At 43.2% G+C, this 26,399-nt stretch overlaps 1 protein-coding gene across 1 annotated transcript in view; it reads left to right on the top strand.

Annotated features, from left to right (window-relative positions):
* Positions 1 to 26,399, top strand: part of SETDB2 (SET domain bifurcated histone lysine methyltransferase 2) — a 48,143-nt gene that overhangs the window by 1,516 nt on the left and 20,228 nt on the right. Inside the window, exons 3-14 of the mRNA XM_009678643.2 lie at positions 1,606 to 1,728; positions 3,661 to 3,726; positions 4,460 to 4,562; positions 5,248 to 5,814; positions 7,407 to 7,526; positions 8,736 to 8,905; positions 9,346 to 9,574; positions 11,829 to 11,913; positions 12,906 to 13,014; positions 13,821 to 14,152; positions 15,347 to 15,435; positions 17,473 to 17,588. Of these exons, the coding sequence (XP_009676938.2) occupies positions 1,606 to 1,728; positions 3,661 to 3,726; positions 4,460 to 4,562; positions 5,248 to 5,814; positions 7,407 to 7,526; positions 8,736 to 8,905; positions 9,346 to 9,574; positions 11,829 to 11,913; positions 12,906 to 13,014; positions 13,821 to 14,152; positions 15,347 to 15,435; positions 17,473 to 17,588 (2,109 nt within the window). The remainder of the gene's footprint in view (positions 1 to 1,605; positions 1,729 to 3,660; positions 3,727 to 4,459; positions 4,563 to 5,247; positions 5,815 to 7,406; positions 7,527 to 8,735; positions 8,906 to 9,345; positions 9,575 to 11,828; positions 11,914 to 12,905; positions 13,015 to 13,820; positions 14,153 to 15,346; positions 15,436 to 17,472; positions 17,589 to 26,399) is intronic.

The following is a 26,399-nucleotide window of genomic DNA, read 5'->3' on the forward strand; positions in this document are numbered from 1 at the left end:
AGTAAGATGGACATCTGTTTTTTTGGGAACCGAAATTACACCTTGAGCTTCATATGGAATGATTCCAAAGAAAGCCATGTTGCAATCTGTTTGCTGCTAGAGTCTCGGGGCACTCAAGCACGAGAATTTGAGAAGTGTTTGAAAGAGGAGTGAGTGACTTGAGCACTGAATGTAGTAGTGATATGTTCTATTTGTCTTTTGGAGCAGTAGTGTAGGATTCCAAGAGACACTGTGAACATCTTTATAATGGGAGTCTGATTTTTCCTCATCTTCTTTACTTCTGTGAATACAAAAGCTCATGAAATGATGTTGAAGAGTTAATGTCTTTCCAAATTAGTAGTTTTATAAGATAAAGTACTTTTAACATTGTATGTTGATATTTAATATCAAACTCTTAAGCAGATGTAAGCAGCAGCTGGTGTTGACAAAAGACTGTCACTTTCTTGACTGTTGTTGTCTCCATACTTCTGAGAGTAACTACAGGCCCTGAACCGCCATAGCATTACTCAGCTCTTGTTATATTGGGCACCCAGAAGTCATTCTCTGCTAAGGAAAAAACTGAAGAAAAACTTATTTGCCAGCCTTACAAGGATGCTGTGTTTTGTGACTTCCGGGGGGGGTTTCATCATAAATGTCTATGCATTTGCCAGTCCAGACTTGGCACCTGAAATCAGAATGTAAGCTGGATATGGTGACAGTGGACTCTTGCTCCGGATATGGAGTGGGAAACCAGATTTAGTTATTCTTTTGTGCTTTATTGTTGAAGAAGAGAAATGTTAACCATAACAGAGAGCATGTTCTCTTTTCCAGCATGGTCTGGCAACACCCTGAAACATATTTCAGAGCCCTTTTCAGAGTTCTTGCCAGAGATGTACTGCAGCTCTTACGGAGTTAGTACCTCAAAGGCACATATTCTTGCATACATATACAAGTGCACATACTTGGAAAAGAAAAGAGATGTGATAAACCAGGTTCTGTTCAATAAGTTCTTTAAAAGGTCTTTAAACATTATGTTTAAATTATATTCTTTATAAATATCACTCTAACTAATATTACTTGATAAGCGAAATTTACCAAACTGCTTTTATCTGAAAATATTTTGAACATTATCTTCCCTGGAAAACATACCAAAAAAAATTCATAGGACAGGACAGCCAACTTACGTAGCTGAAGAGCATGGCTATGAGAAATTTTCAAGTGTGCTTTGTTTAATAGTATGTTCAGTTGATCAAGTTGAAAATATTCTTCTATATCACTTCTGTGAGTTTCAGTGCTGATCAATTTCTAGTGGGACTGATTTGTCAGTATTTGGAGAAGTGCTCCCGCAGCATCCTTTGTAGTCATACTTCAAAAACAATTTTAAGATTATTCAGGGACCATCAGAAGCCGTTTCAGCTCGTCACTTGACTTCTGTTTCACTTTTCTGGTTAGGTTTAGGAATTGACTTTTACAGGTATAAGTGTACAAAAATACACAGTATCCTGGCTGATTTGTTCAGAAGTACCGGGCCCCTGAGTGTGACCTTTGAAAAGTCTACCAACACCTATTGTATGCTTAGACTCCTGGGAAGCTGCACAGAATTGTAGGTGGAGATTTTCATTTCAGGTGATCTGAAGACATTTTGGACACAAATGGAAGGTAGAAGAGTGGACTTCATATTCGAGCAGGTGCAAAACGTACTGCTGTTGCTGAAGCAAAAGATCAAGAATGGAACTGCCACAAACCAAGGTTTGAAATCATTGTAGTGATTAAGCAGGACTGGGATGAAGCTGTAGCCCACTTTGTATAGAGCTATATATTTGCCACAGTTCAGATATCTCTGAGTTTAAATTAGTAGTTAATGTTCTTGAGGACAGATAACCCATACTTTTCTATACTGCATTGAGGCTGAGTTACCTTCTTGAGTTATCACAATTGTTCTCACCTCAGGAAAAAAAAAAAAAAAAGTTTGAGACCTGACCAGATAAATAGAAGGTACCAATTACAGTCTGAGAAATCATCTGATTTTTTTTTGTTTCTTTCAACACAGTACATAATGTATAGTACAACTCTTGTGCAGTACAACTCTTGTGCAGCAAAACTGCATTCATAAGAAAACTACTAAATTTTGTGTTTGGATGGAGGGAAAAAATGCTCCAGGTAGCCTCTATATACTTCTAGACACATACATTAACAAAATTATGTCTCAAAAGTGTGGCAGGTTCTTCCATAACAGTCCATACAATTAATTGTGCATGCTCGTGTCATTTACTTAATTCCTCATAAACAGCGGATGGACCCTGCATGTCCCTGAGCTGACCCATACTATACAGACTCTTCACTGCTTTTTGTCTGTCCAGCTGCCAGATGTTTTTTCCTTTCTTTTCAGAAGTTGTTTTGAAAGTCGTCATCGTTTACAGAAATAAATGGGCTAACCGTCTCAGGTGTATGTTGCCATTTTCTCTTTTTGCCTTTATACTTTTTCAAACAACATATGGCTCTTAAGCACACAGAGGTGAGGTGTTTATTCATGAAAGGTAATGAAGTATCTGCAGTGCCTTGTTTTTGTTTCTCTTCAGAAGTTTTAGCCTTTCAAGCTGATCTCAGTTAGTTGAATGGTTTTGTACTGAGACGATAATGTCATGAAGTGTTATTTAACTTTGCAGGCACTGTTATGACTTGAAACTTCAGTGGAAAAATCTAACAGAAATGCATTATAAGATTGCTCCCGATTTCCATTAAAATTCACTTCCCTTATTAATGTTAAAATTAGAAGTTTCGTGGGCCTGGAGCAATGCACTGGTGGTTTACTTATTTAATTTAGAAATACGACTTTTTTATTCAGTTACTGATCTAGGTGTAATCTATGCATCTTAGTGCTTTTTCAGTGCAGGAAAATGTACAGAGGTGTAAGATGCTTTTTAATTGGTATAGCTACACGCTCTGTTATAGTGCTAACTCTAAATTAGTAAAGCAACTTTTTGTGTACTCAAGCACCCACATCTTGGTTTTATGATGAAGTATTACGGCAGTGCGTAGCGGAAAATTGAACATAAAGCCCCAGATAATGCAATGAATTTGTCACATAGTTAAATTTGAACTTTCCTGGTGATCTGTTCTATCAAGATTTCAGAGTGAAGTATTAATAGGGATTTTACCGGTGTTTATCTACTGCCTTGTCATATTTATTGCGTGGGGAAATAGCTTGAAACAGAACTGGACTCTTTGTGTTACTATCTGAAGGCCATTTCCACCAAGCATTAACTTGGTCTGACAAGATCCAGCCCTTCTAAGCCAGAAGGTGACTAGTTTGGTGACACAGAGGGAGACCCTACACTAAATTTTGTTTACATAGCTTCCTAAGATGGGAGGCTACTGGATTGTATGCCTTTGGAAGCCCTATTCTAGCAGCTTTCTGAAAGCCAGAGGATGCTCAGTGCTGATTCAGAATTACTGAAGTGAGCCGTAACGTTATGGTAACTTCTTGATGAGTCTGTTATGGACTGAGGTGTGAGAGGTTGCTGACAGCTTGAGTGTTGCACTGCTGTAGGCTAGCACAGCGTGGAAACAGATGTCTTCAGGGGACTCGAGCCTTGTGTTTCCTTTCACTGGTTCCTATTATCACTGTCCTTATTACTTAAATTAAACCTCATATCTGTGCTGTTTTGTTCATTTATGTAGACTGCTGGCAGGCTTGGGCCCTGGTGAATGAAGCTAATCTAAGTGATCTCTTAACCTCGACAAATGGTATGTGCATTTTGACTGTATTTAGTCAATATTTGACTTTAATTTATTTTGTTTTACTCAACAGGAGCTTATTTCTTTTAATTGAAAACAATAAACTAGATCTGAGAAATCTATTAGCATTACATGGAAAAAAAATCTAATTATTAGTTTCCTCAGGTACTCTGGACTGGGTACTCTGATGTGGGTTTTCACTTTTGTGGTATGCATGCCTGTATGTGCTATAAATAATAATAAGGGCATAATAAACCCTGATGGACCTGAGCTGGCTGCAAGTAGAGTTGGCTTGCGTGTGTCGCTTTGTTCTCTCCCAAACGTTCAAGGTACGTGTTCAGTGTGGATGACTCCACTTACCCCAATACCCTGGCCTCCTTTTACCTCGGATAATGAAGGAAAATCTCTGTGTGTTTCATACATGCATTGTTTCTGTGCACTTCGATAATAACAATTTGCACAAACTTAAAAGGTACGTGGGAGAGCTTAATGAGAGACAGAGACACTGAGAGACTCTCTCGCTTGCAAACCTATATGCAAACACGTGGCTTTCTGTAAATTTTAAGTAGTAGCTGCTTTTTAGTAGGGCGCTTGCCAGCATGCTCTTTGTTAGCTGTGGTTCACTGCAGTGGATTGTCTTTAGTGTATTTTGACAGTTTTCTGTTTAGTAACTAAGGTAACTTCAATTATAAATTGAAATGTGGATTGCCAAAGTTTTCTACTTGTATCCCAATTTTTTCAGTAAGCGATGTCTTTGACGGACACGATACACAGGAAAACAAACCCCAATTGCAGGCTGTTCCTACAGATGACAACACTGCAAACTCAGTAGAAGGCTGTCACAGGTCAGTGTGTTTATTTCACGCTTTTTTCCATTTTAGCAAAGTTTGCTGTTTGACATAGTCTTTATTGCATTTGAGAGAGTTCTTAGCTCTCTCTAATATTAATTTATTCAGTGTTTTAAACCCAGTTTTGCATCCGGACAGTTTTCAAAGAGAAAATATTTTAAACTTGGCCTACATGGGAAACTTGAGTTTTTGAGTAGACTTGAATCAAATTTGCCATTTGAGAACAGAGCAGAATAAAACAGGACATATGGCTGTGAATAAAGATCCACAAGTATTACCAGAATTATTGGGGAAGGCTTCAAACTTTTAAGTTCAGTTCTCGGATCCTTCACAGACATGTAGTCTATCGGGCAAGTGACTTAGTCTCTCCATGCCTCAGGTACTGATCTGGAAAATGAGGGTAAAGATATCATTTCTATATAAAATTATTATTTCTTTGTTTTGGTATGTAAGTTCTTCACAGGCAGAAGCTGTTACCGTTTATTTGGGATGCTGTTGTGAATGCCTTCATATGGTATCAGGACAGCAGCACAATGCAAACAGTAGTACATTGAAACCCTTGGCCTTTTAGCAATGGGCTGCTTCTTTCCTATACTAAAATTATTGAACCACTAAAAGATTGAATATTTTACTCATTGTCTAAGATGCTGGGTTTTTTTTTTTCATTTGTTATTCCAAATAGCAAAAAGGAGCAGAAGGGAAAATCAGGTTCAGAGAACGAAGAAGCGTCTAGTGAAATGCAAAAGTTACCGCTAAAGCTGCAATATCAGAATCACAAGTGCTCTAGTGTGTGTCTTGCCAACAGACCATTGGGCTCCTACAAAGGTGAAAATCCTCTTAAGATACCAATACTGTTTCACTTTCAAAGACGACATGCAAAAGCCGACTGCCTTTCAAAATCACTGGATGTGAATTATAAAGCTCCCTGTGGAAGGAGTCTGAGAAGCTTTCAAGATGTGCAGAGTTACTTGTTTGAAACAGAGTGCAATTTCTTATTTGTTGATCACTTCTCTTTCAACACATATGTACTCTTGGGCAGGAACACTGTAAATCCCGAACCCCTTGTGTTTGACTTTGACATTAGCAATGGAGCTGAGTCGGTGCCTATTTCCTTCTGTAATGATATTGACCGTGCAAGATTACCCTATTTTAAGTATCGGAGGGCATCGTGGCCGCGTGGATACTATCTCAACAATTTCTCTAGCATGTTTGTTGACTCATGTGACTGTACAGATGGCTGCGTTGATGGGTAGGTTGAAAAATCTGATCCCAAACAAGTGATGCGTGAAGTGTCAATAGCAAGGTGATGCTGTCAATCTGAAGACGCGTGGTACCAAACGCTGCCAAATGACGAAGGACCAACAGTGCTGTGGTATCTGCAGTAGCTGTCGTGTGCCATACTCCGTGGTGACTGACACTGCTGTGTGTTTGTCTTCTCCAGAACTTGGGTGCTGCTACCAGCCTAGCCCCGGTTGTAGGGAAGGAAGTGAGCAAGTGGTGGATTATGATGTTCCTTTCTTTTTCTTCCCAAATTGGCAGTTGGCCCAATTGGCCTCTCCTCCTCCGAGTAGAGCTGGCAAGTAGGTCCCCTGGCTTTGGGAAGGGAGCGAGGGAGACGCTTGCACAAGTTGAGGAATGCTAATTTTCCTGGCAGGCACGGAAGGCTCCTTCCTGCATACCAACTTCTGCTGCAGCTTCCTTTTTGGGATGGTATCTTTTGGAGCTGAGTTAGGGCAGCCAGTTGTGATCAGATAATTTTTGACACAGAATGTTATGGGGGGCAAAGGAAGAAACATTTCCATTCACAGCATCTAAATCCTATCTCTCTCCTTGCCTAAACAGAAACTGTGAAACCCTGCGGTCACAGAACACGTTTATGTTCTGAGCTGTTCAAATGGTGTTGCTCATTTGTCTTTAAAACCCAGTAACTCTGAATGATGTGCTATTCCATGGGAAGCTGCTGCAGTTACCTTTATGTAACTGTAATGATGATTTTGTCTACTTTCAGGAAGGGTGTTTGTCTTCAACGTCATCTCTGCCTGTAGTTGTTACGTTGTTTTTGAATCTATTTCGTGTTCCTGACAGCTACAGCAGTTGCACATGCTGGTGTGCAGTATTATTGTCCATGCCCAACAAAAGCTTGAGATCACAGCCTAGAGTAATGATGCTTCAGTTATTCAAGTTATTTAGTTTCAGCTGAGCAGTGGGGAACAGCAAGCAATAGCATGCTCCTTGTGTGCTCTGAATTTCCCCAAGAGTTAAGAGATGCGTTAGCTGTTCAGTTGTAGGGGTCAGGCTTTGGTCAGTTGCCGTTTGCAAAAAAATAAATAAATAAATAAAATCTAAGTTTTTAGAGTTGTAGTGACATAAGATGGTGCAGATAGCATTATTGCATGAGTTCTCCAGTTTGCAATGTGAAATTCTTTACTTCCTGGGGAATAGGGTGGAGGAAGGTGATGAAGACTGCTTCATCAGACTGGGATGTTGTGCCAGAGCAAGTGATTTTCATTTATTCATTCAATCCATTTGACAATGTCCTGTTTATAATTAGTTTCTGTCCCAGTTAAGTTGTTTGCATGGGCCTTTTACAGAGCTTGGGAGAAGAATGAGGGGAGAAACACAACAACTAAAGAAAAAGAAGAAAACACAACTATAGGTTGTAAAGCACATATAACCAGGCAAGAGACAAAGAAGATGGTATGGTACTGACATGACCTGATGGGGTAAAGATGGGGAAAAGCATATAGTCAAGCACATTTTAAATTAACTAGATTTAAATGTGATTACACTGCTCCAAATACATTCAGATTTCCGTATGATGTTTTACTGTTGATCTTTTAGGTCAAAATGTGCATGCCTACAGCTAACTGCAAGAGGCTGTAGTGAAATTTCTCTGTCTCCAAGTACTAAAACATCTCATGGATACAATTATAAAAGACTGGAGGGACCTGTTCCTAGTGGGTAAGAAACACAGGATTTATATTATTATTTTGTCTTTATACTGTTATTTTATCATTACTGTAGCGTACCGATTCATTCGGGCATGCCGAAGGGAGAGGGGAGGAGGCCTGCCACAAGGGGAGAAGGGCTGCCACAAGATCATCACAATGTATGTCAGCCGAAGAAGTGGTAAACAACAGCCACCTCCTTGGTTTTTGGCCTGTATCCTGACGAGCCAGTTGCTCTGTAGAACTAGAGTCTTAAAGAAACATCAGCCAGCTGCTGTTGCTGGATCTGGGATGGTGCATGCAGGGAGCTTGAGGAATAAGGTGATACTGCGCTTCCAGTTTCTACTGTGATAGCAGCCCCCGTTGCAATGGGTGCTGTAGCCTTTTTAGAAGGCCAGGCAGGTGGGGAAGGGGTTGCACGTACATCAGTGCTGGAGGAAACAGGCTGTTGTGCCTGATGTGGGAGATGGAAGCCAACTCCTAAGCCAGCTGACCTGCTCCCCTTTCCCCTTAGCAGTCTAGGAAGGTGTTCTGAAACTGCCACCTGACCCCTGCATCGTAAAGCTAGCAGCTCCTATAAAATTTTGTGTGGCCTGTGGGAAGATGCCGATAACCTCAGGACTGTAGGTGAGGCGTTGTGCAAGGTCGCTTTCTGCGGTGTCCAAGCGCTGAACCCGTAGGCTTAAGGAGCCTCTTCTCCCAATCCTTTGTGGCTATGTGATGTTGGCTTATGGTTGGCCTACAGAATTAAAGCTGCCATTGGAGTTGTTCCAGAATCTCAACACCATGCCCATCCCAGAAAAAAAGTCCACAAAAGTACAATAGTGAATGCTTCTGGCAACATTTTGTAAATTCTAAAACTTATGACAGCTAATGAAGTTCAGACAGACAGGCTCTCTTTGCTAAAATCTGTTCCAGCATAGAACAAAGTGCTCCATTACGATTTCTGCATCTGTGTGACTTCCTCCTATAAAATAAAAAGGTAACTTTTTTTTTCTTGTCTACCTATAGCAAAATCTGTCTGACAGCCTCTTAAAATTGATGAGTCACAAATTAAGAAAGTCATGAGCTCCAAAACACTCCTCACAATCAATTCTAGCTTGGGTCTTTGTCTCTTCAGTGAGCTGCTTTTTTTGCGCTCAGGGAGGAAATTAATAACAGTGACTTTGTTTTGGTAATGCGTTGTTTAATACTGTGCTTTGTTTTGTTTTTCTCTTGACAGAATTTATGAGTGTAGTGTGTCGTGCAGGTGTGACAAGATGATGTGTCAGAACAGAGTTGTACAGCATGGCATCCAAGTTCGCTTGCAAGTGTTCAACACAGAAAAGAAGGGCTGGGGCGTCCGCTGCCTGGATGATATTGACAAGGGGACGTTTGTTTGCACTTACTCAGGTAACAGAAGTTGACAAATGGAAGGTTATAGTACCGTTCTCCTTCCTCTGTGGTGTATCCCCTGGAATTATTTTTTGAGAACCCAAGAGAGAAATACTCTAGGATTAGAAGAGAAGTGAGTCAGTATGATCTTGACTTGCAGGTGGTCAGAAGGCCAGAAGAACCTTGAAGAACTCTCTAGTGTGATGGTGCCAGCCAAGCGTTCAAAGCATTCTGGAGCAAAGCCTGTCTCAGACTTTTGATTTTTCCTTCACAGGTCTGTGCATCCTGTGCAAGGGCTAGTCTCCCTGTAGTATAAATGCATTCATATTTTGCTTTCCCAAATAATGATCTTGCTGTTTTTCTTAATGTAAGTTTGTGCTGGAATAGTGACTGTGACTTAACACACTTACCTTCTTAGCAAACAAACAAATTAAAAACATCTTCTCTTTTTCTTCCAGGCAGATTAATGAGTAGAGCTGAAGTTCAAGTATTGGGAGGTGCTGGTCAAGAGCTGAAAGAGCAAAGTGCTGTGAATGACAGAGGGCATGGCGTTCTTTCCAAAAAAAGAAAACTTGACACTGGTTGCTCAGACTCTGAGGTTGAACTAGTGCAGACTGGCAAAGATCACGTTCTTGAGGAGCAGGAGTCTTCATCTCAGACTGTGAATGATGAAAACAAATCAACTGTGTAAGTTTGCCGGAGCAAACATAACAGAACTTACATGCTGCTGTTCTAGAAAATCTTTTGTAAAATTTAGAGTAGAACGGAATGACTGAATGCCCTCAACTGGGGGGGGGGGGAGTTTAATAAGCTCTTTTAAATTCCTGATTACTTTTTCTAGTTGGATAGAGTTATTCCTATAAATTTCACTTACCATGTGTACCACTTGGCATTTTCTAGGAATCCCCTTTGATTCCTGTGTGTGCTTGATCTGTTCAGGGCATGAACCATTATGCTAATTTGAAAAAAGAGAAAACATTTTAAAATACTTCATGACACTGAAGGGTTTGATAACAGAGTAGCCACTAACAGTCGTGTCCTTTGCTTCCAATTTCTAAACCTCTTGTTCTTTGTAAACGTCTTGTTCTTTCCTAGCAAGAGTCTAGCAACGCTTTGCCTTTGGAATGAATTATGCAAAAGCTGTAATCCTGTTTTCATTTCACATTTGAGGCCTCCTAGTTCCAATTCCTAAAACAAAAGCCTGTAAAGCAACCTGTATGGTTTTGCCAACAGCAGTCCTCTCAGAAGGAGGTGGGGAGTTTGTTTTCCTAAACTTTATTCCCTGCTCTGCCACACTGCTTGGTAAACACTTCCTTTTTACCATCCATAAAAAGTTGCAAATTTTTACTCATCTCACAGAAGAGGATTACTGTGAATCTGTGAGAAGCACCATGAAGTTGCAACTAGAAACTTTTTAAAATACCTACCAGTATCTTTTTAGAGCAGAGAAGCTCTTATTTAAAACAACTTTTTTTTTTTTTTAATAATGGAAATAAAGGATACAGTATTTTAAATCATAGGAAGACAACGACCGGGCATGTATTTTCACGTGAGAGATCAAACTTGGGAGATACAGGAAGACTAACTCCAGGCAGCGAGCACTAGAAGAGAGGCTTTTGCAACAGGCGTGGTTAAGACTGCACTGGAGGGTCAGAGAGAGGATTAGAGCACACCAGTGAGACAGGCAGTCTCTACAAATTCTTGTTTTTCTGTAATCCTGAAATTGATAGTTGCAATGAAAGGTGTTCTATTTCCATCTCTAGACCAGCTTCACAAATTCTGACTTGCGTTTCAGTGTCTTGGAAACCTAATGAATTAATATTTTGTAAAGTATGTAATTATCGGCCATTAGCTAGACTTGACTTCTGCTAAGTACTTTTACTGTAAATTACAAGGAAGCATGGTTTTGAAGTTGTTATATTTCCAGTGTGGGATATATAAGAAATACTATAGACAAAAAAGCTGTTGTCATTCTGCCTTTTAAGAAGTAACAGTCCAACTGATCTGAACAACCTTTGAGAATACGTTGGTGTGCCTGGTCTTAAATGTCATTCTCCCAAGCAGATAGCCTTTAAGAGGACAAACCAAATATAATATGTAAGAATGTCACAACTTTTGATGACCAGTGCAGCTTTTGAATGTGAAAAGCGTGTTTCAAACTTAAGGAAGCCTTAGAGTAGTGGTTTTTTGCCGTTATCAGTAGCCCAAGGAAATACCACCATGTTTTATGGCAAGGAAATAGATATGAGTGTACTAGGTTGTAAGTTTTCTTGAGTAAGAGCTGTTACTTATTGCTAGACGTTGTACAGAGATACAGTGTAGGTGAAGCTGGTATTTCCTACTGCACTCGGAACGTAATCAAAGTGAATGTGACTTTGATGCCTTGAAAATATATATTTCCTAGAACCAGACACTGCTTCCCATCCTACCTTAGCCTTTCCCTGATTTAAAAGACTGAGGTTCTTTTGTGCTGGACTGTTGTGTCTTTCTGTTATATATTCACTCTCTCTCCCTATGTCTCCCTCTCTGTCCTTTGGCCCCGCAACATCTGTTTTGTTTGCCTGTTAGAAAGCTACAGTGTCAAAAGTGCTGAAAGCAATAGTAGGAAAAAGGCAAAATTCTGTCTGTAGGAACTGTGTTCTGAGATGAGCTGATATAGTAATCAAGTTAGCTAAACAGGATAGAATTTGAGTCTTAGCATGAGAACTGGGAAAGGATATAAAAGCAGCTGCCAATCTCTTAGTACGATGAACTGTTTTTTACAGATACTATTGACAACCTATTTGCTCAATTCTTAAATCCAAAATAGTCACAGAACTGAAAGTGACACAAGACTGCAGGCTTTGTAGTCTGTTCTTTATGAATGGAAGACTATTTGAGAAATGTGCTGCAAGAGTTATTTATGGGTCTTTTTGTCTTTTGCTTTGATCTTTCTGTACAGGGTTTATCCAAGGAATTTGAATATTGCAGCCATGAGAAGGTCTGGAACTAGAATAGCTGTTCTTCACAATCACCGGCTAAAAATGGTAGTAATATTAAATGGCTTTAATAGGTTCATTTTCACTGTGCTGAATGTATATGTTAATTTTGACCTTTTCGTCTTACACATTTAAAAAATTCTCATGAACTTTCTTCATGAGATTAGTTCACAGCGTGACACAAGCTGATGTGCTGGAAGCTATTGCTTCTACATTATCAATCCTCCAACATGTTCCCTGAGAGCAGCACTAATTCTTCTCACAGCCTTCCTTCCTTCACGCTCACCCTTGGCTTCCGCTCCAGTCGTGAGAGTCTCTGGAAATCATTCACCTCCTCTGTCCTCCATAGTAACTAATTGCAGTGGTGGGTACTCTAAGTGATGATGTTTTCCTAATGTCTTCCCAAAGAATGACACAGCAGGGAGAGAGGAGAAGAGAATCTCAGAAGTTGGATATGTTTATCTCATGCGGTGACACAGCTGGGAGAACTTGTTCTCATCTGGGTGTGAAGCATTGCCTGGAAATATGTGGAAAGGAGGGAAACTGTGGTAAACTTACTCTGTGGGTTTCATAGCGCTTAAGAAACGTGCATCACGTTTCCCTATGAACAGTCAATGGTGCTGTCCTTTCTGGAGCTCCCATAATTAATTACCATTTTTTGGTGAGAGAGGAGAAATCTTGCCACTTCTGTTCATTTTATTAAAACCATGTAAATAGCCTGTTTGGGCTTTGGTTCAGCAACTTATATAAGCATGTGTGTAAATCCTGGTAAAGTCAGTGAGACTTAAGCATTTATTAAAATGTTTTATTGAGTGGGGTCCTCCTTACAGCTTATTTTGGAGGGTAACTTAAAATTAAGAAGTTTGTTGGACTGTAGTAAGCGTTTGGGCTTTTGAAACTCAGTCATATCCATACCTTACAGTAAGTTTAAAACTTTAACCCCAGAGCCTTGAAATCCAGCTGCTTTCCTGTGTTGACCCAAAGCTGCGTATGGCAACAACATATCACAGCCTTTTCCTTATCTTTTGATCTCTTTAAAGGAAATTGATACAGTGGTGCAGGGTGCCAGCTCAGATGAAGATAATAGTTCTCAACCGCATCAGTCGAGCAAAACAAAACTAACCACTGGAACAAAGAAAGGAAAAGAAAGTAGGTTTGCAGAGCTCTTAGCATGCTTGTGCCCCATCAGGTAACAGACTTAAAATGCAGACAGTGATCTTTGGATGTGTGCAGGCCTGTTCTCCACATGATGATGATGTCCACATATAATACTTGGGCTGTCTTACCGGAGCTTAGTGGTACAGAAGTTAATACTACCTTGCATACTGCAGTGCATTAACTGGTACAGGGCAGGCAATCTTTTGCATGCAGATTTGATCTTGGGACATGTTGAGCAGTCCTGAGAACAGTTTCTGAAATACAGTGCAATTCTGGGAAAGTCAGTCTTGCAAAACATTATTGTCACATCCAATACGTGTTCCAGACAACCAAAACAGAACAGGATATAATGATGGGGCGGGGAGGAGTGGGCTCCACCTGGAGAGAGAGCGTGAAACAGATGTTTTTTGCACATGCGTCTCGCTTCGGCCTTCGTTGCAGTTTGTGCTTCTCTGCAGAATGAAATTAAAGGTGGAGGAGGATGATAAAATGTCATGTGGAAGAAATCAATTTGAAGTGGGATTTGAAAAGAAAGGAGAAACTAGGTTGCTCCCAGGAGACTTGAGCAAGTGCTTTAGGCATTACAGCAGGAAGCGTAGTGATGAGAGGTGTAAAAGGGCAGAGCTGTGTTAAGGCCCTTTAAATAGCAAGGAAGGAAGCTACATACATTTTGGAGAACAAAGGAAGGTGGGTGGATAATAGTGGAGAGCCAAGCAAGGGAAGGGCTTTGGTCCGTAGTTACTGCTGACTTGCTTTAAACTGACACTGAAAAATAACTTTTATATGTCTATTAACAGAGTCCAATCAGCAGCAGAAGGAAGAACATCTGATGGGAACTGGACGGACTGAGCTTGCTGGTGAGGATGGTGCAGAACGCAAAAGGAAGAGTCTCTCTCGGCAGGGTACTCCCTGTGGCCTGTCAGCTGTGCTGGATGATGCTTGTGCTGCGAGACTGTCCCAAAACGTACCCCAAAAAGCTGACTGTAAAGAGGAAAAACACAGGCAGTCAAAACAAAAGGCATTTTGTGAGGAGGCTGATGGTGACAGGGCACTTCTGAAGAATGCGGATGAAGAAAATATTTATATACTGGATGCCACAAAAGAAGGAAATGTGGGCCGCTTTCTTAATGTAAGTAAAAAGTCGCATGTGTTCTCTTAGTTGTTTTAGCTTAAATAAATAAATGATGTATTTGCATAATCCTGAAAGCTTTTGCAAAAGTTTGTCCTTGCATAACCCCAGTGTATGGTGGGTGTGGGTCAAGGCAGGCGATGTTGGACTCTTTGCACTCTGAAGTGACAGAACAGCCAGTTGGGTCATGCAAGCTGGGAGCGCCTCTGTAAGAAGATGCATAGTACGTAATGGGTGTAGTTTTGGCCACCACTAGGCCCAGGAGTAGACTATCCCCAAGTAATGTGCGACCTCTGTCTCCTGAATTCTGAATAGCCTTTCTACAGTGGTCCGGAGAGCAGGTGGCACGTTTTAGCGAACCACAAGTCTTCTCCCAGTCTTATTTTTTGTTCCTAAGCTGTTGTAAATTCTGATTCAAGGCAAGTTGTGTGGTATTGTAGGAAACTTCTCTACAGTTCCATCACAGGTTGAAACGGCAGTCTTACATACTGTGTAGATATCTGCTTAATAAGTGGCTCTCAATTTTGAGTTGACAGAAATAGTAGCGAATTCCAAAGAACCCCCAATTAGTATGAATATTCCATACACACGTCTGCATATCCTCTGCACTTAACTTATTTTCTCTCCGTTGGCATCGACACATATATCTCCCAGCAAAATCCTTGCATAGTTTAAGCTGCTCCTCATTGCAGAAGTAAGATGATGATTAGTAGTCCATCTTTCTCAAACCTTTCTTCTGCATCTGTGACCCTACCCACGTTCCTACATGCACCTGACTGACCTTTAGCATCTCATAGCCGTTTGCCGAAATACGCAGTCATTTCATCTGTCACTTGCTCCCTAGCACTGCTGTCCTGACTGACAGTGTGATATGTCTGTCACTTACTGATTATTTTTGGTGCATCCCGCAACAGATGCGGAAGAATTCTCACCATAAATTACCAGAGGACAGCTTGAAAGAAAGAACTTGATTTTTCTAGGCAAAAGTACTTCTGTAAAATGACAGCGATAATACTTTAAAGAGTCATAGCAAAAATCAATGGTAGTGGCATTGAGCAATAGAGATTTTTCTGTTGATTGGAGAAGGGGAGGAAGGAAGTACCTTTAAAAGTGACAGATACTTGACACGAGATAGGTTCTTCAGCCAAAGACTAGGTGTTTCATTGTTTGTAATCCAAACATTCTGTTTCACAGCACAGCTGCTGCCCAAATCTCTTTGCACAGAGCGTGTTTGTAGAGACTCACAACAGAAGTTTCCCATGGGTGGCATTCTTCACAAACAGGTGATTTTTTTTATTTATTTTTGATATTGTTTATTCAAGGTACTAAGGGAAAAAACAGTTGTTAGCGTAATTTTTTCCTAATAGTTAAGTAAGCAGATATTCAGGTCATGAAACGTTAAAACTATGTTCTTGTTGGTGACTTATTGTGCACTAAAGACTCGAAGAATACAGCTATTGAATATTATTACAAATGAGTCTTTCTTCAGTTTTGCACTGAAATATGAAGTGAGGCAAGCTTAATTTTGATGCATTCCCTTTCAGTGATAATCGTCTTCAGAGGAAAAATAGGTTTAACTTGGCATGGTCATTCTGAAAGCCAAGATACTTTGATCCCAAGTGCTGTATCTCAAAGCGTGGCCAGCAGATCTGGGTCCCAAAGTGCAGGATTGGAGCCGACAGAAGAGTCTCAAGGCCAAGACACTTTGTCTGTTGGCTCAACAAGCTGACTGCAGGCCTTTTCCCTGCAGCTCTTGAGAGAGGCAGGGTTCTGCATCACCCCATATGTCCTGGAGGATAGCAGAAGGATATTCAGAGATTGAAATTTTCTCTGAAAGCTTAAGATGCGAGTCTTACCTCGGTGGATGACAAGAAGGGAGCTAGAGAGAGCTGGTGCCAGTAGGACACAAGATGGAGAAGGCAGCTAAGCTGGGGAAGGGAAAGGTTAGTTACAGGAAAGAAGCTGAGCTGATGGGTGTGGCACTGGGAGTGCTAGGTGAGAATTTACAGTACAGAGGAGAGGGTTTTTTCCAGAGAAGGGAAGACAAACGGACTCCAGGGAACACTGATGGTCTGGGGAGCCTAGCAAAGCTAGACCCAGCCCTTGGTCCCACGCTGCCCAGATGCACTGTGATTTGCCCTGTAAGGAGGGGTTTGGAGAACTCTGAAGACGATGTTTTGAAATGCGTCAGAAAGAGATTTTGTTTTAGCTAGACTCTCTTCCTCACGTACTCGGTAAAGTGAAGAAACGTATAGTGGGGTTTGAGGCTAGTGAAGAGAGGTAAAAATGGCCAGCAGAAGACACTTAGGGAAGAAAAGATTTTATTGAAGGAGTGTTCCTCTGGCTTGTCCTCTTGCTTTCTGGCAATCAGCTGTTTAGAAGTTTTCTACGTTAAGGACTGCATCTGGATCATCAAGCTTAATGGTGCATCTTCTATGGACTTGCCTGATCCCTTTTTCATCTGTCTGACATTTTTGGCCTCCAGAACATCCTGAGGCAGCAAGTCTCACATTGCAATTATGTGCTGTTTGAAGTCTTCATTTTCTTTGTTCTCAGCCTGCTGCCTGATAATTCACTGGATGCTCCTTATATTTATCCCGTGAGAAATATAAGAGAATTGCTCCCTTCTTTGTAATACTCTTTTTTTTTTTTTTCTATTGTATCTTCCCTCAGTTGTCTGTGTCTCAAATTGAAGCATCCTAGTTGCAAGTATTTAATTTGGTGTTCGTTTCAGGCAATGAATTCCTGCGTAAGAAATTGCTTCACTTCCACTTTTGTCATAGTGGTTGGTTCATAGAAGGGGTATGAGGAGCATGCATTTACTTTGAGTCTTGGGCTCTGTGCACAGAACAGTGAAATTCCATTAAAATGGACCAAAGATGATGATCTTCATCACCAGTGTATCTATGGATCTGTTTGAACTTAGATAATGCACTGTATGTAATGAAAAGAACAAAACTGGCTCTATTCTCATTTATATGTATTCACTGATATATGTTCTTGTGTTTATTTTTGTGTGTTGTTTCCCAGAATTTACCTGGAAGTTAGAACAGGTTGTTTAGACTCTGACCCTATGGCATTGCTTGATAAAATTTCTCCTAGCTATGGGTATTTACACTCTGCATAGCTTTGGTAGGCAAAGCACCATGCATGTGCGAGAGACTCCTTGTATGTCTTGGTTCTTCCCCAGCAAGCTGCCTGTGCAATGCTTCCTGTCCCCTTGTATTTTGGGGTCTGCATGTGAGTCGCCGGTGAAAATTTGTAGGCACAGTACTCTTTCAGTTAGTTCAAACAAATTGACCAAGTGTTTTATTTCTTAGGCATGTGAAAGCTGGAACTGAACTCACGTGGGATTATGGTTACGAAGCTGGGAGCATGCCAGAGACAGAGATTTCATGTCAATGTGGATTTCAGAAGTGCAGGAAAAAAACCTTATAAACAAGACTCTCCTATTGCCAGCACTTTGTGTACCTGGAGATTCATATGCTGGAAGGGACTATACAGTGAACAATGCACATAAACAAACCTGTGGTGCTAGTTACGTCCAACTAAAATGCCTCCCATCTGATCATTTTTTAATTCACATTTAAACTTCATTTTTATAGTTTGCAGAATCAGAACTGCTTGTCATAAGGACAAGCATAAAACTTTTCATAGGTTATTTCTGTGCTCCTAGTCTTTTTTCCTCCTTCCTTTTCCATTCACAGGCAAAGTTCGTGATACATTAGAAGAACTCATCCTTCTGTACAGTCTGCAACAAAAAGAAGATTGATGCAGAGCAGCAGCTGGCTGATGTGATTTGTGCCCTTCCAGAAGGCTGAGTTAGGAAAACTCAAGATTTCTTAAACTCACAGGAATGCAATTCGGCCTGCTTGGAGGTTGCCAGGAGGTAATGAGGATGATCCAAATGTACCCAAGCCTGACGGATGCAGTGAGACGAGTAGTCTTGAATGGTGATGAGATTAATCAGAACAGTTTTGCAGAGCTGTGGTCGTGCTACAAAGTGAGCTGGGAAAGTCCTGTTGCTGCAGGAGAGAAATGACATTGTTTGTCTGTTTGATTGCATCCGTCTGTGTGTTTATGACGCACAGAAGTCTTTGAGAAATCCGCTGTGCCTCGTTTCAGTGTCATGATGTGTATTTGGTGGGACACGGAAGTCCTTTTGCCATGGGGTTTGTCAGTAGGTTGGTAGGAAAGAAACTGGCTATATTAGATGACCCTGAGTGCAGGGGAGTGGTGAAGCTGTAAAATAGGAGTGAAATAGGATTGGGAGCGGATCTTTAAAATCCTGCCTTGCTTATGGTGGAGGGGAAGGAGCGAAGGAAAGGGAGATTGATGCTAGGTTTTTCTGATCCTAGGAAATGGTGGGCAGGGAGAGGGGCTCAGACCTCCACGCTTACTAGCTCTTACATGGCGATACCAAGAAAACTGAGGTGCTTCTAGAAGCGTTGTATTTTGTTTCAGATCCCCCAGCAGGGCAGGATGGGCTTCCTACATCCCCAGCAAGAGAGAAGGGACCCTTAGATCACAAGCATTAAACTCCTAAGTACAACTTAATTCTCTGTTAAACATCACGTTCAGCTTTGCTCACCCAAAGGCATGCTGTGTGGTGTGTGGTAGGGGACTGCGGGTAGAGGAACTGAGATCAGAGGCAAGATATTGTCAGGTATGTGCCAAAACATGCTACAATCTGTGAGCCTTAAGGAGTTGGGGGGTAATGCTCTGTGTTGGGAACCATTAGCACAGACAATTTCATGGTTGGCTCACTGGCACTGCTTGCATCTCCATGATGCTCTCAAACTTCACAGTAATTGCAATATGCATGAAGATTTAAAGCCCTCTAAAAATGGATCTTCGACAGACATTTCAGAGCTGTGGGGAAGCCTGAACACTGTATGAAACCTTCATTCCTCTCTCTCCCAGCCCTATTTGAAAGCTTGGCGTAACATGAAGCCAGCCCCTGCTCGGGTTTTTTTTCCCTAGTCACTGCGCTCTGTGCTTGTGTGTGGTTTCATCGTGCACCTTCAGGGCTATGTACAGAAGAGTGGGGTTATCCCCAACATAGGAGCAGGAAGAGGAGTTTGGACTTTCCCACTGACTTCCTGGCAGCTTAGCACACAGACTGGGAGTGGAAAGGGGCTCTGGTCGCTTCTTCCCAGCCTGGAGGAGCAGGACTCTTTACACTTCAGCTGATTTATGAGGGGTTCGGGTCTCCACAACGGATGCGATTCATCAGTTCAGGTGGAGACTGGAGCTCTGCAGCCCCAACTCTCATTCAAGGGTAGAGTTCACCTTCAAAGGGTCACAACCACCCAACTGTGTGCACATAAACTGGAGGAGGAAACAAAGGCCCCCCTACCCCAGCACAGCAGGGAGGAGAATGTCTATCTCTGAAGAATGTCTGTCCTTCCCTCCCTCTCTCCCTCGTCACACACAGACCTGCTCCCTGTCATGCTGCTCACCTTTGTGCCTTGCCTCTTGGTGTCCCGTGCCTTTCCCAACTAAATCTACCCTTTGCCTGCCCTCCCCTCCCCTGCCCTGCTCAGTTCTCTTCCACACCTCTGTCACCACTCGAAAGCAGCAGATAGCCTTCAGCTTGGCTGCTTCTTGCCTTGTTTGTTGGAGATCTGTCTTTGCTTCCAGGGAGTACGTTGTAGGAGAGCATTGTGCAAGGTCAGAACAATATCAGAGACATACCAACTTGCCTGGCCAGCCCGCTAAAAACCCAGCATAGGTATAAGCCTTTTAAACAAGTGAGGATATGGAAGTTACCTTTCTCTCTCGACGCTCACCCTGAATGTGGAAGCACAGATGGAAATAGCATTACAAATTGAAGAAAAGGGTATGTTTCACTGTTGTTGATTGTGTTTTCTAGATTAGTGGCAGGAATTACAGTACTACTAATGTCCAGACTGGGCTGGTGAACAAAAGCTCTGCTTGTTGTTGCAGAAAACAGTCCTGATTTTTCCAAAGACAGAATAATTACTTATTCTGTATTGTCTCTGACTATCTGAGCACCTGTTGTCAGTGTGGATCTTACTCTCAATGTACATGTTTGAGAGGAGGGTTTTAAGGCTTACCTGTGTTTGTCGGTCCGTGTTCACACTGGTGCTTCCTCTTCCTCCTTGTCCATTTGAAAATACACTAGAATAAGGAGTTGCAACCCAACTTCTCGTCCCCTCACAATCTGATGCCTTCAACACTTGTGGTTCCAAAATACGGGGCTGGAGATCATAGCTTATACTCTTGCAAAGAACTCATGATCACAAAGCGCTCCTTCATTGTGGTTCTGTTATCATGGGTTCTGCTGAAGGTGACTGGCAAGTGTCCTCTGCAGATAACGGCCCTATCAATTGAATAGGGGTTGCAATAGTGCTTGTCTGAACTTGATCTCTGCTCAGTTACCATGTTGCATCTGTAGCATTATCAGTTACTCCGCATGTCTTGCCTTACACAGCTCAAAGATTGGCCTATTTTTGAATAGGGCCCCTCATGTCATTTCTGTGTACTTTTAGCAGAGTATCATTTAAAAGAAGCAAGCACAAGCCCCAAAGTAAGAATAGGCAGCAGTGTTCCAAACGAAACACCTCTCGGAGCCTGTGGGATGGATGCATTTGGGAATTCTTGTAAGCCTGTAAGGGGTATCAAAAGAGAGGAAGAGTGCCTAATGGGAATTAGTCTCATCGAGATGTGCAGCAGAACTCTGGAGATGCCCTGAATTCACAGTTTCTATTGACCTGCAGAGAAGCAATTCTTTTAAGAACACTGATAGAGGACCAGCTGATTCAGAAGTAATTCTGAGACCGTTTTAGGGTTTTTCAGTGTGGTGCCTTGTTTTTGGTGAAATAATGTGATCCAATGTAGAAATTTGCTGCCTCTCTGCAGTCATCAAGACAGTGAACAAGACTGCCCCAGTTGAGGCCTTCTGATACGGGGAAGCAGAAGGGCTCCATGAGCTGCAACGTAACAAATAGTAATGCCCAAGGTGAGTGTGTAGTCCTTAATGCAAAGACAGCTGAAGAGCAGCTACAGCATGGGTGTGGAAAAGAAGGTTTGGAGCACATTACATTGATGTGTTTTGCTGAAAAATTGCTGAAAGAGCTAATTTAAAGCTCCACTTATTTCAGAAGCAATACATGATTGAGAATCTTTCAAACAGGGGTTTGAAACGAGATCATGAGGTTTGTGCTGGGTTTTCCTGTACGGAGAACTTTTTTTCTCTGATAAAGAGTAGACTTTTCTAAAGTTTTGTTAGAAAAGTTTTCCTGGTGCAGGAATCTTCAGTACCTGTGAGAGCACTTGCATCCATTTGACTCATTGAAGTATCATTTTAGATAATAAGTACCAGAATCGATGTAGTGTGTCATCTCTGTAATAGATGCAATTTAGTTGCAGGCCTAGACACAGTGCCTGACCTTAGCTCTTAAATGCTGCATTTGGGAAGGCACAAAGGGATTCAGGAAACTAGCTGGAATACGTGTAGAAGTACTGAAAGCCAAAGCTGTTTCAGCTAGTAAACTGAACTGATCTAAAGGTATTCCATTTTGTTTTTGCTTTGGCCTCTCATTGGGCCAGAACATGTCTGTTATGCTGTGGGTGTTGAACTATATGGAAGGTAGAAATCTAGGTTTTGTTTGCTGCTGAAATTATCTCATGCAATGCAGGGGAACTTCATCTAGGCCTCAACCTTTGTCTTACTGGTCTTACTGTTTCCATTAAATTGTGAATCTCTGATGTTCAGAAAGCTTGCAGAATTACTGCAGGTATGTAAAACAGGAAAAGGAAATCTGCTGGTTTTGTGTGTTACAGTGTAAAAATGTACAGAGTAATGAGCTTCTCTTAGTGTTGTTTATGCTTTGTGGGTAGCTAATGCATGATCATAATCTTTTCACAAGGGTAACAGATCAGCAGATAGCTAAAGGGGACGAGCCTATGTATTACTTATACGATAGGCTTATGAGTAAAGAAGCGTAAGCAAAACTGTAGTGAGGAGTTGGTAAGGTAGGAAGTCAAACATCTCCGGTCACCCAAGTACAAGTCTGTCTTTGACCTTCCAAAGAAACTGCAGGTCAGTAACATTTGGATAGTTAGTTTTGGTCACCCAGATCTGTCATATATTCTATTAAAGAAACCTATGCTGTGGCCAGGGATTACACCTTGTCTCCTGAGGCTGAAAGGATTGTACTGAAATTCCCTACTGGAGGTAACATAATCTGTGATGGATTGGGACAGCTACTCCCGGCACCTCCGGTAGCCTGTTGATTAAAACACTTCTGTAAACGGTGTGGGTTTCAAATTCCAGCAGGCCTAGCAGGGATTTTATCCAGGTCTTCTGTGTTCTGGACGAGCACTGTAATTAGTGGGCACTAAATGAGTGGAGTACAGAGACCATCACTTCTTGCACTTTACGGAGACCTTGTCATCCCCTTTCTTTTGGCTCATTTGTTATTTTTTAAAGAGGAAGTACTAAGTTTCCAAATCTTTTGTGCTCTAGAGCTAGATGGCTGACTGCTGCTGGAGGTATACCACGTTTCCTTGGCATTTCCTACTGATTCCCTTAATCAGCTTCTTACCTTGGGTACTAGCTCTTGGAAAACTCCTCGCTGGGTAGCTAACTCACCCTGGCTTTGCTCAGAAAGTCCAAGGTACCTGATAGGGGTCCATGAAACCTATAGACAGTAAGGCCTGAAAGCTAAATATTGCTTCCCCCAGAACAGAGACTCTAATTTCGTCTTGCTAATGTAGCCCTTGGTGAATGTTTTGGTGCGGTGAAGATGCTGACATCACCATGCCCTTCTGCTATCCTAGCATCAAGAGGACTCCTGGGAGCTCTTCTGGTCAGGTGAAATACGAACATTGGTGGTGATGGGGAGGTTCTCTTCTAGGATGACTTAAGATGTTCCCTTACTCATGGAAAATCGCTTTGGAAATATTTGTCTGAGCCTTTTGGGGGGGGCTCTTTCTCTTCCTTCCCCATGCTCCCCTTATTGTAAAGACGGGTCACTCCCCACGGTCTGCTCGCTTCCCGAAAGGCGTGGCGGGAGGCAGGGCTTTCTCGTCCGTGCCGAGGGCGGGTATCGAACCTGCCACCTCCCGCCCTGGCGGGAGCGGAGACCCTTGACTCCTCACTTTCGGCCCACGCCGAGGGACAGGCGGCAGCCAATCAGCGCCGGCGGCGGGGGCGCCGGGGCCGCCTCGCCTCCTGTTGCCCCCAGACCCGCGCTTCTTCCCGGCACCAGTCCGGGCAGCGGGCGGTGGCGGCAGAGGCTTCAGCGGGCGCTACTGAGCATGCTCCGCTCTCCGGTTGGGCACGCCCACTTCCGCGGCCACCCCCTCCCCGCGCGCGGAAGTGGGCGCTCGTGCGGGCCGGTCTGTGACGGCAGGGAGCGGAGGGGTCCCGCTGCCCTGCGGTAAGTACCACCGGGGCGGCGGGGGCGGGGGAGGGGTAGGAGTAAAAGGGGGCCACGGACATCCCTCGCCGCACGTCCTCTGTGCTCGCTGCTCCCTCGGTGCCTGGTCCCGTTTCCCCTCGGGACGCTCAATGAATGGGCCGGGCCCTGCTTGACTGAGCTCCGGGCGGAGGTGGGGGCTGGCAGGGCGCCTCGGTTCCCCCCGCCCCCCTACCCGAGCGGCGGCGACCGTTAGGCGGCCGCCGCCGGGCCCGCTCGCCGGGGAGGGGGAGTTGGGGGCCCCACCGGCGGCGGGAGGCCCGGGCCGGGCCCCGCGACGCCTGGAAGCAGCGGGAGGGCGGCCGTGGGCCGTGCCGGGGGCGCGGGGGGGGGGCGCCAAGAGGAGGGAGCGTGTGTGGGTGCCGCCCCGGGCCAGCGGCTGCGAGTCCGGTGCGCTGAATGGGGCAGCGAAAGCACGTGCAGTTGGGGGGAGTGGGGGGAGGGAGAGCAAAACAGCCCTTTCCCCTCCGCGGCTGTGTTGGCCGGTGCTCTCCTCCCTGAGCGCACCCGGTTTCAGGGCGTGAGGAACCCAAATGTAAACTGAGAGAAATCAACCTCCTCCCATAACAGATGACGTTAGCTTTACGCTCCCAAGGAACCGAAACTTAAACTGAGAGGAATGGACCTCCCCTCCTCCAGCAGATGACGTTACCTTTGCTTTCTTGCTCAGTGGTGACTTCGTCTGCAAGCACCCGTTTTCCTCAAGTCCTCTTCTGTGGGGGCTTAGCACACAAAGCAACGTTGGAACTGGTAACTCCTTAAAAATGGCACAACTATGTTTAAAATGCTGGAAGCAGCGTGTCAGTAGAGGACGGGGTGTTACTGTATGAACGTTCCCCCCTTGTTCGGTGCTTTAAGGAGCAATTGAGGACCTCTGAGACTCGCGGTACAAACACCTCGCAAGTAGCTGAGTGTTTGGCTCTGATGAGGAATCTCCAGTCATCTCCATCACTTGGATCAGATGTGGCGACATATGCCTTTCTATAGAAAATATTTTTTTTTTCATGCTTTAGATCTTTTAAAATATCTCCCTTATAGAAAGTGAAAGCTGGTCACAAAGATGGATTTTGTTTTGCTTTTGTTCATTCTGAAAGTCTTGCAAAGGCCTGGATGTGTTTATGCTGCTAATGACTTGGGGGTGGGTGGGGAGGTGCTTGGGCAGGTTGTGCCTAGCTAGTGTATGACGAGCGCTGCGCTCCTTTCCCCACAAAGTGCAGACGGAGGAAGCAGCGAGTGTGGAGCAGTAGGCCTGCAGTTTCCTTCTTTCTCCTTCAGTAGATTGATTCCTGACCTACGTTGAGCTTAAGAGAAAAGCAGAACAGAAGCTATGGCACTGGGTTTAGGTAGTACGCTGGAAGTCAGGAGACTTGGATTCTTTTCCTTACCCCACTAGAGACAATGTTGTGTGACCTTCTGTGCCTCGGTTTCCTTCTGCATAAAATTTTATAAATTATATTTACTCGCAGGGATGCTTCAGAATTGACTCAGGAAAAGAAATCATTAGATAAACCAGTAATGTTTCAGGAAGATCTATATGAACGTTGTTGCCAAGTGCCCAGGATAATACAATATTGCCATCTGTTTTTTTGCTTTCTGTTTTGTTTACTGATTTTCTCCATTTTGTCACTATTGAAAAAAGCTGTACTTGTCAGTGTGTGCTTACAGGAAACAGCTCAGAGCAGCAGCCAGAGGCATGTGATTGCTTCTTTCTCTTGACTGCTTCTCTTCTATCTTCTGTTTCACAGCTTCAGCTGCTGTGTCCTTAGTGGAGGGCTGGTGGAAGCCTGCTCTAGCTGACCCTGCTTTGAGCAGGGGGGATTGGGCTAGACGATCTCCAGGGGTCCTTTGCAACCTCAACTGTTCTGTGACAGACTTCCAACTTTTATAGATTAATTAGTCACTTCTGGTCCCTGCAGTCCACTTCAGTGGCAATAATAGCAGAAGCCACTTGTGAAGAGTTGCAGAAGGACTTTATAGCAGTGAGTGATTTGACTGTAGAATAGGAGATGAAAATCCAGCTTTGTTAAGTGGAAAGTGAGGCATGCAGCAGAGCAACAATCATAGCACCGATGGCCTCCGAACTGCCTGATACCACTTAGCAAACAGATCTGGGGTAGTTCTACAAAAATGTTGGCTCCATGCTCAGAAGCAGTCCAAAATACGATTGAAGTATTAGGAATTATTAAGAAAAAGGAGAAAAATACAGAGTGCCGTTGTACCCTTGCATAGTCTGTGGTACCCCACCATTTTGAAGGTTGTTTGCTGATCTTAGATATCGAGAGGTGACAAGGATAATCAGAGATGTGGAGCTGTTTCTGCAGAAGAACCAACTAGATAGTTTCAGCTTCTTCAACTTGAAAAACCTGAGAAAAAACTTCTTCACTGTGAGGGTGACAGAGCATTGGAACAGGTTGCCCAGAGAGGTGGTGGAGTCTCCTTCGCTGGAGATATTCAAAACCCATCTGGATGTGATCCTGGGCAATATGCTCTAGGTGACCCTGCTTGAACAGGGAGGTTGGACTAGATGATCTCCAGAGGTCCCATCCAACCTAAACGATTCTGTGATTCTGTGAAAAAGAGACTACTGGAGGGGAAATAGCAGAGATGGGTGTTACTGGAGTAGTTGAGGAAGGAACAATTATTTTTTGCGTATTCAAACAGAAGAACAAGGGTGTCAAATGAAACCTGTGAGTGGCAGGTTTTAGGACTAGCAAAGGGCTCTTTGGGCAAAATGTAATTAAACTGTGCAACTCAAACTCTGCCTTTACCCCTTCCCTCACTATAAGAGCAGCTGGCCT

Source organism: Struthio camelus, chromosome 1, assembly GCF_040807025.1.
Source record: "Struthio camelus isolate bStrCam1 chromosome 1, bStrCam1.hap1, whole genome shotgun sequence".
NCBI classification, from domain to species: Eukaryota; Metazoa; Chordata; class Aves; order Struthioniformes; family Struthionidae; genus Struthio; species Struthio camelus.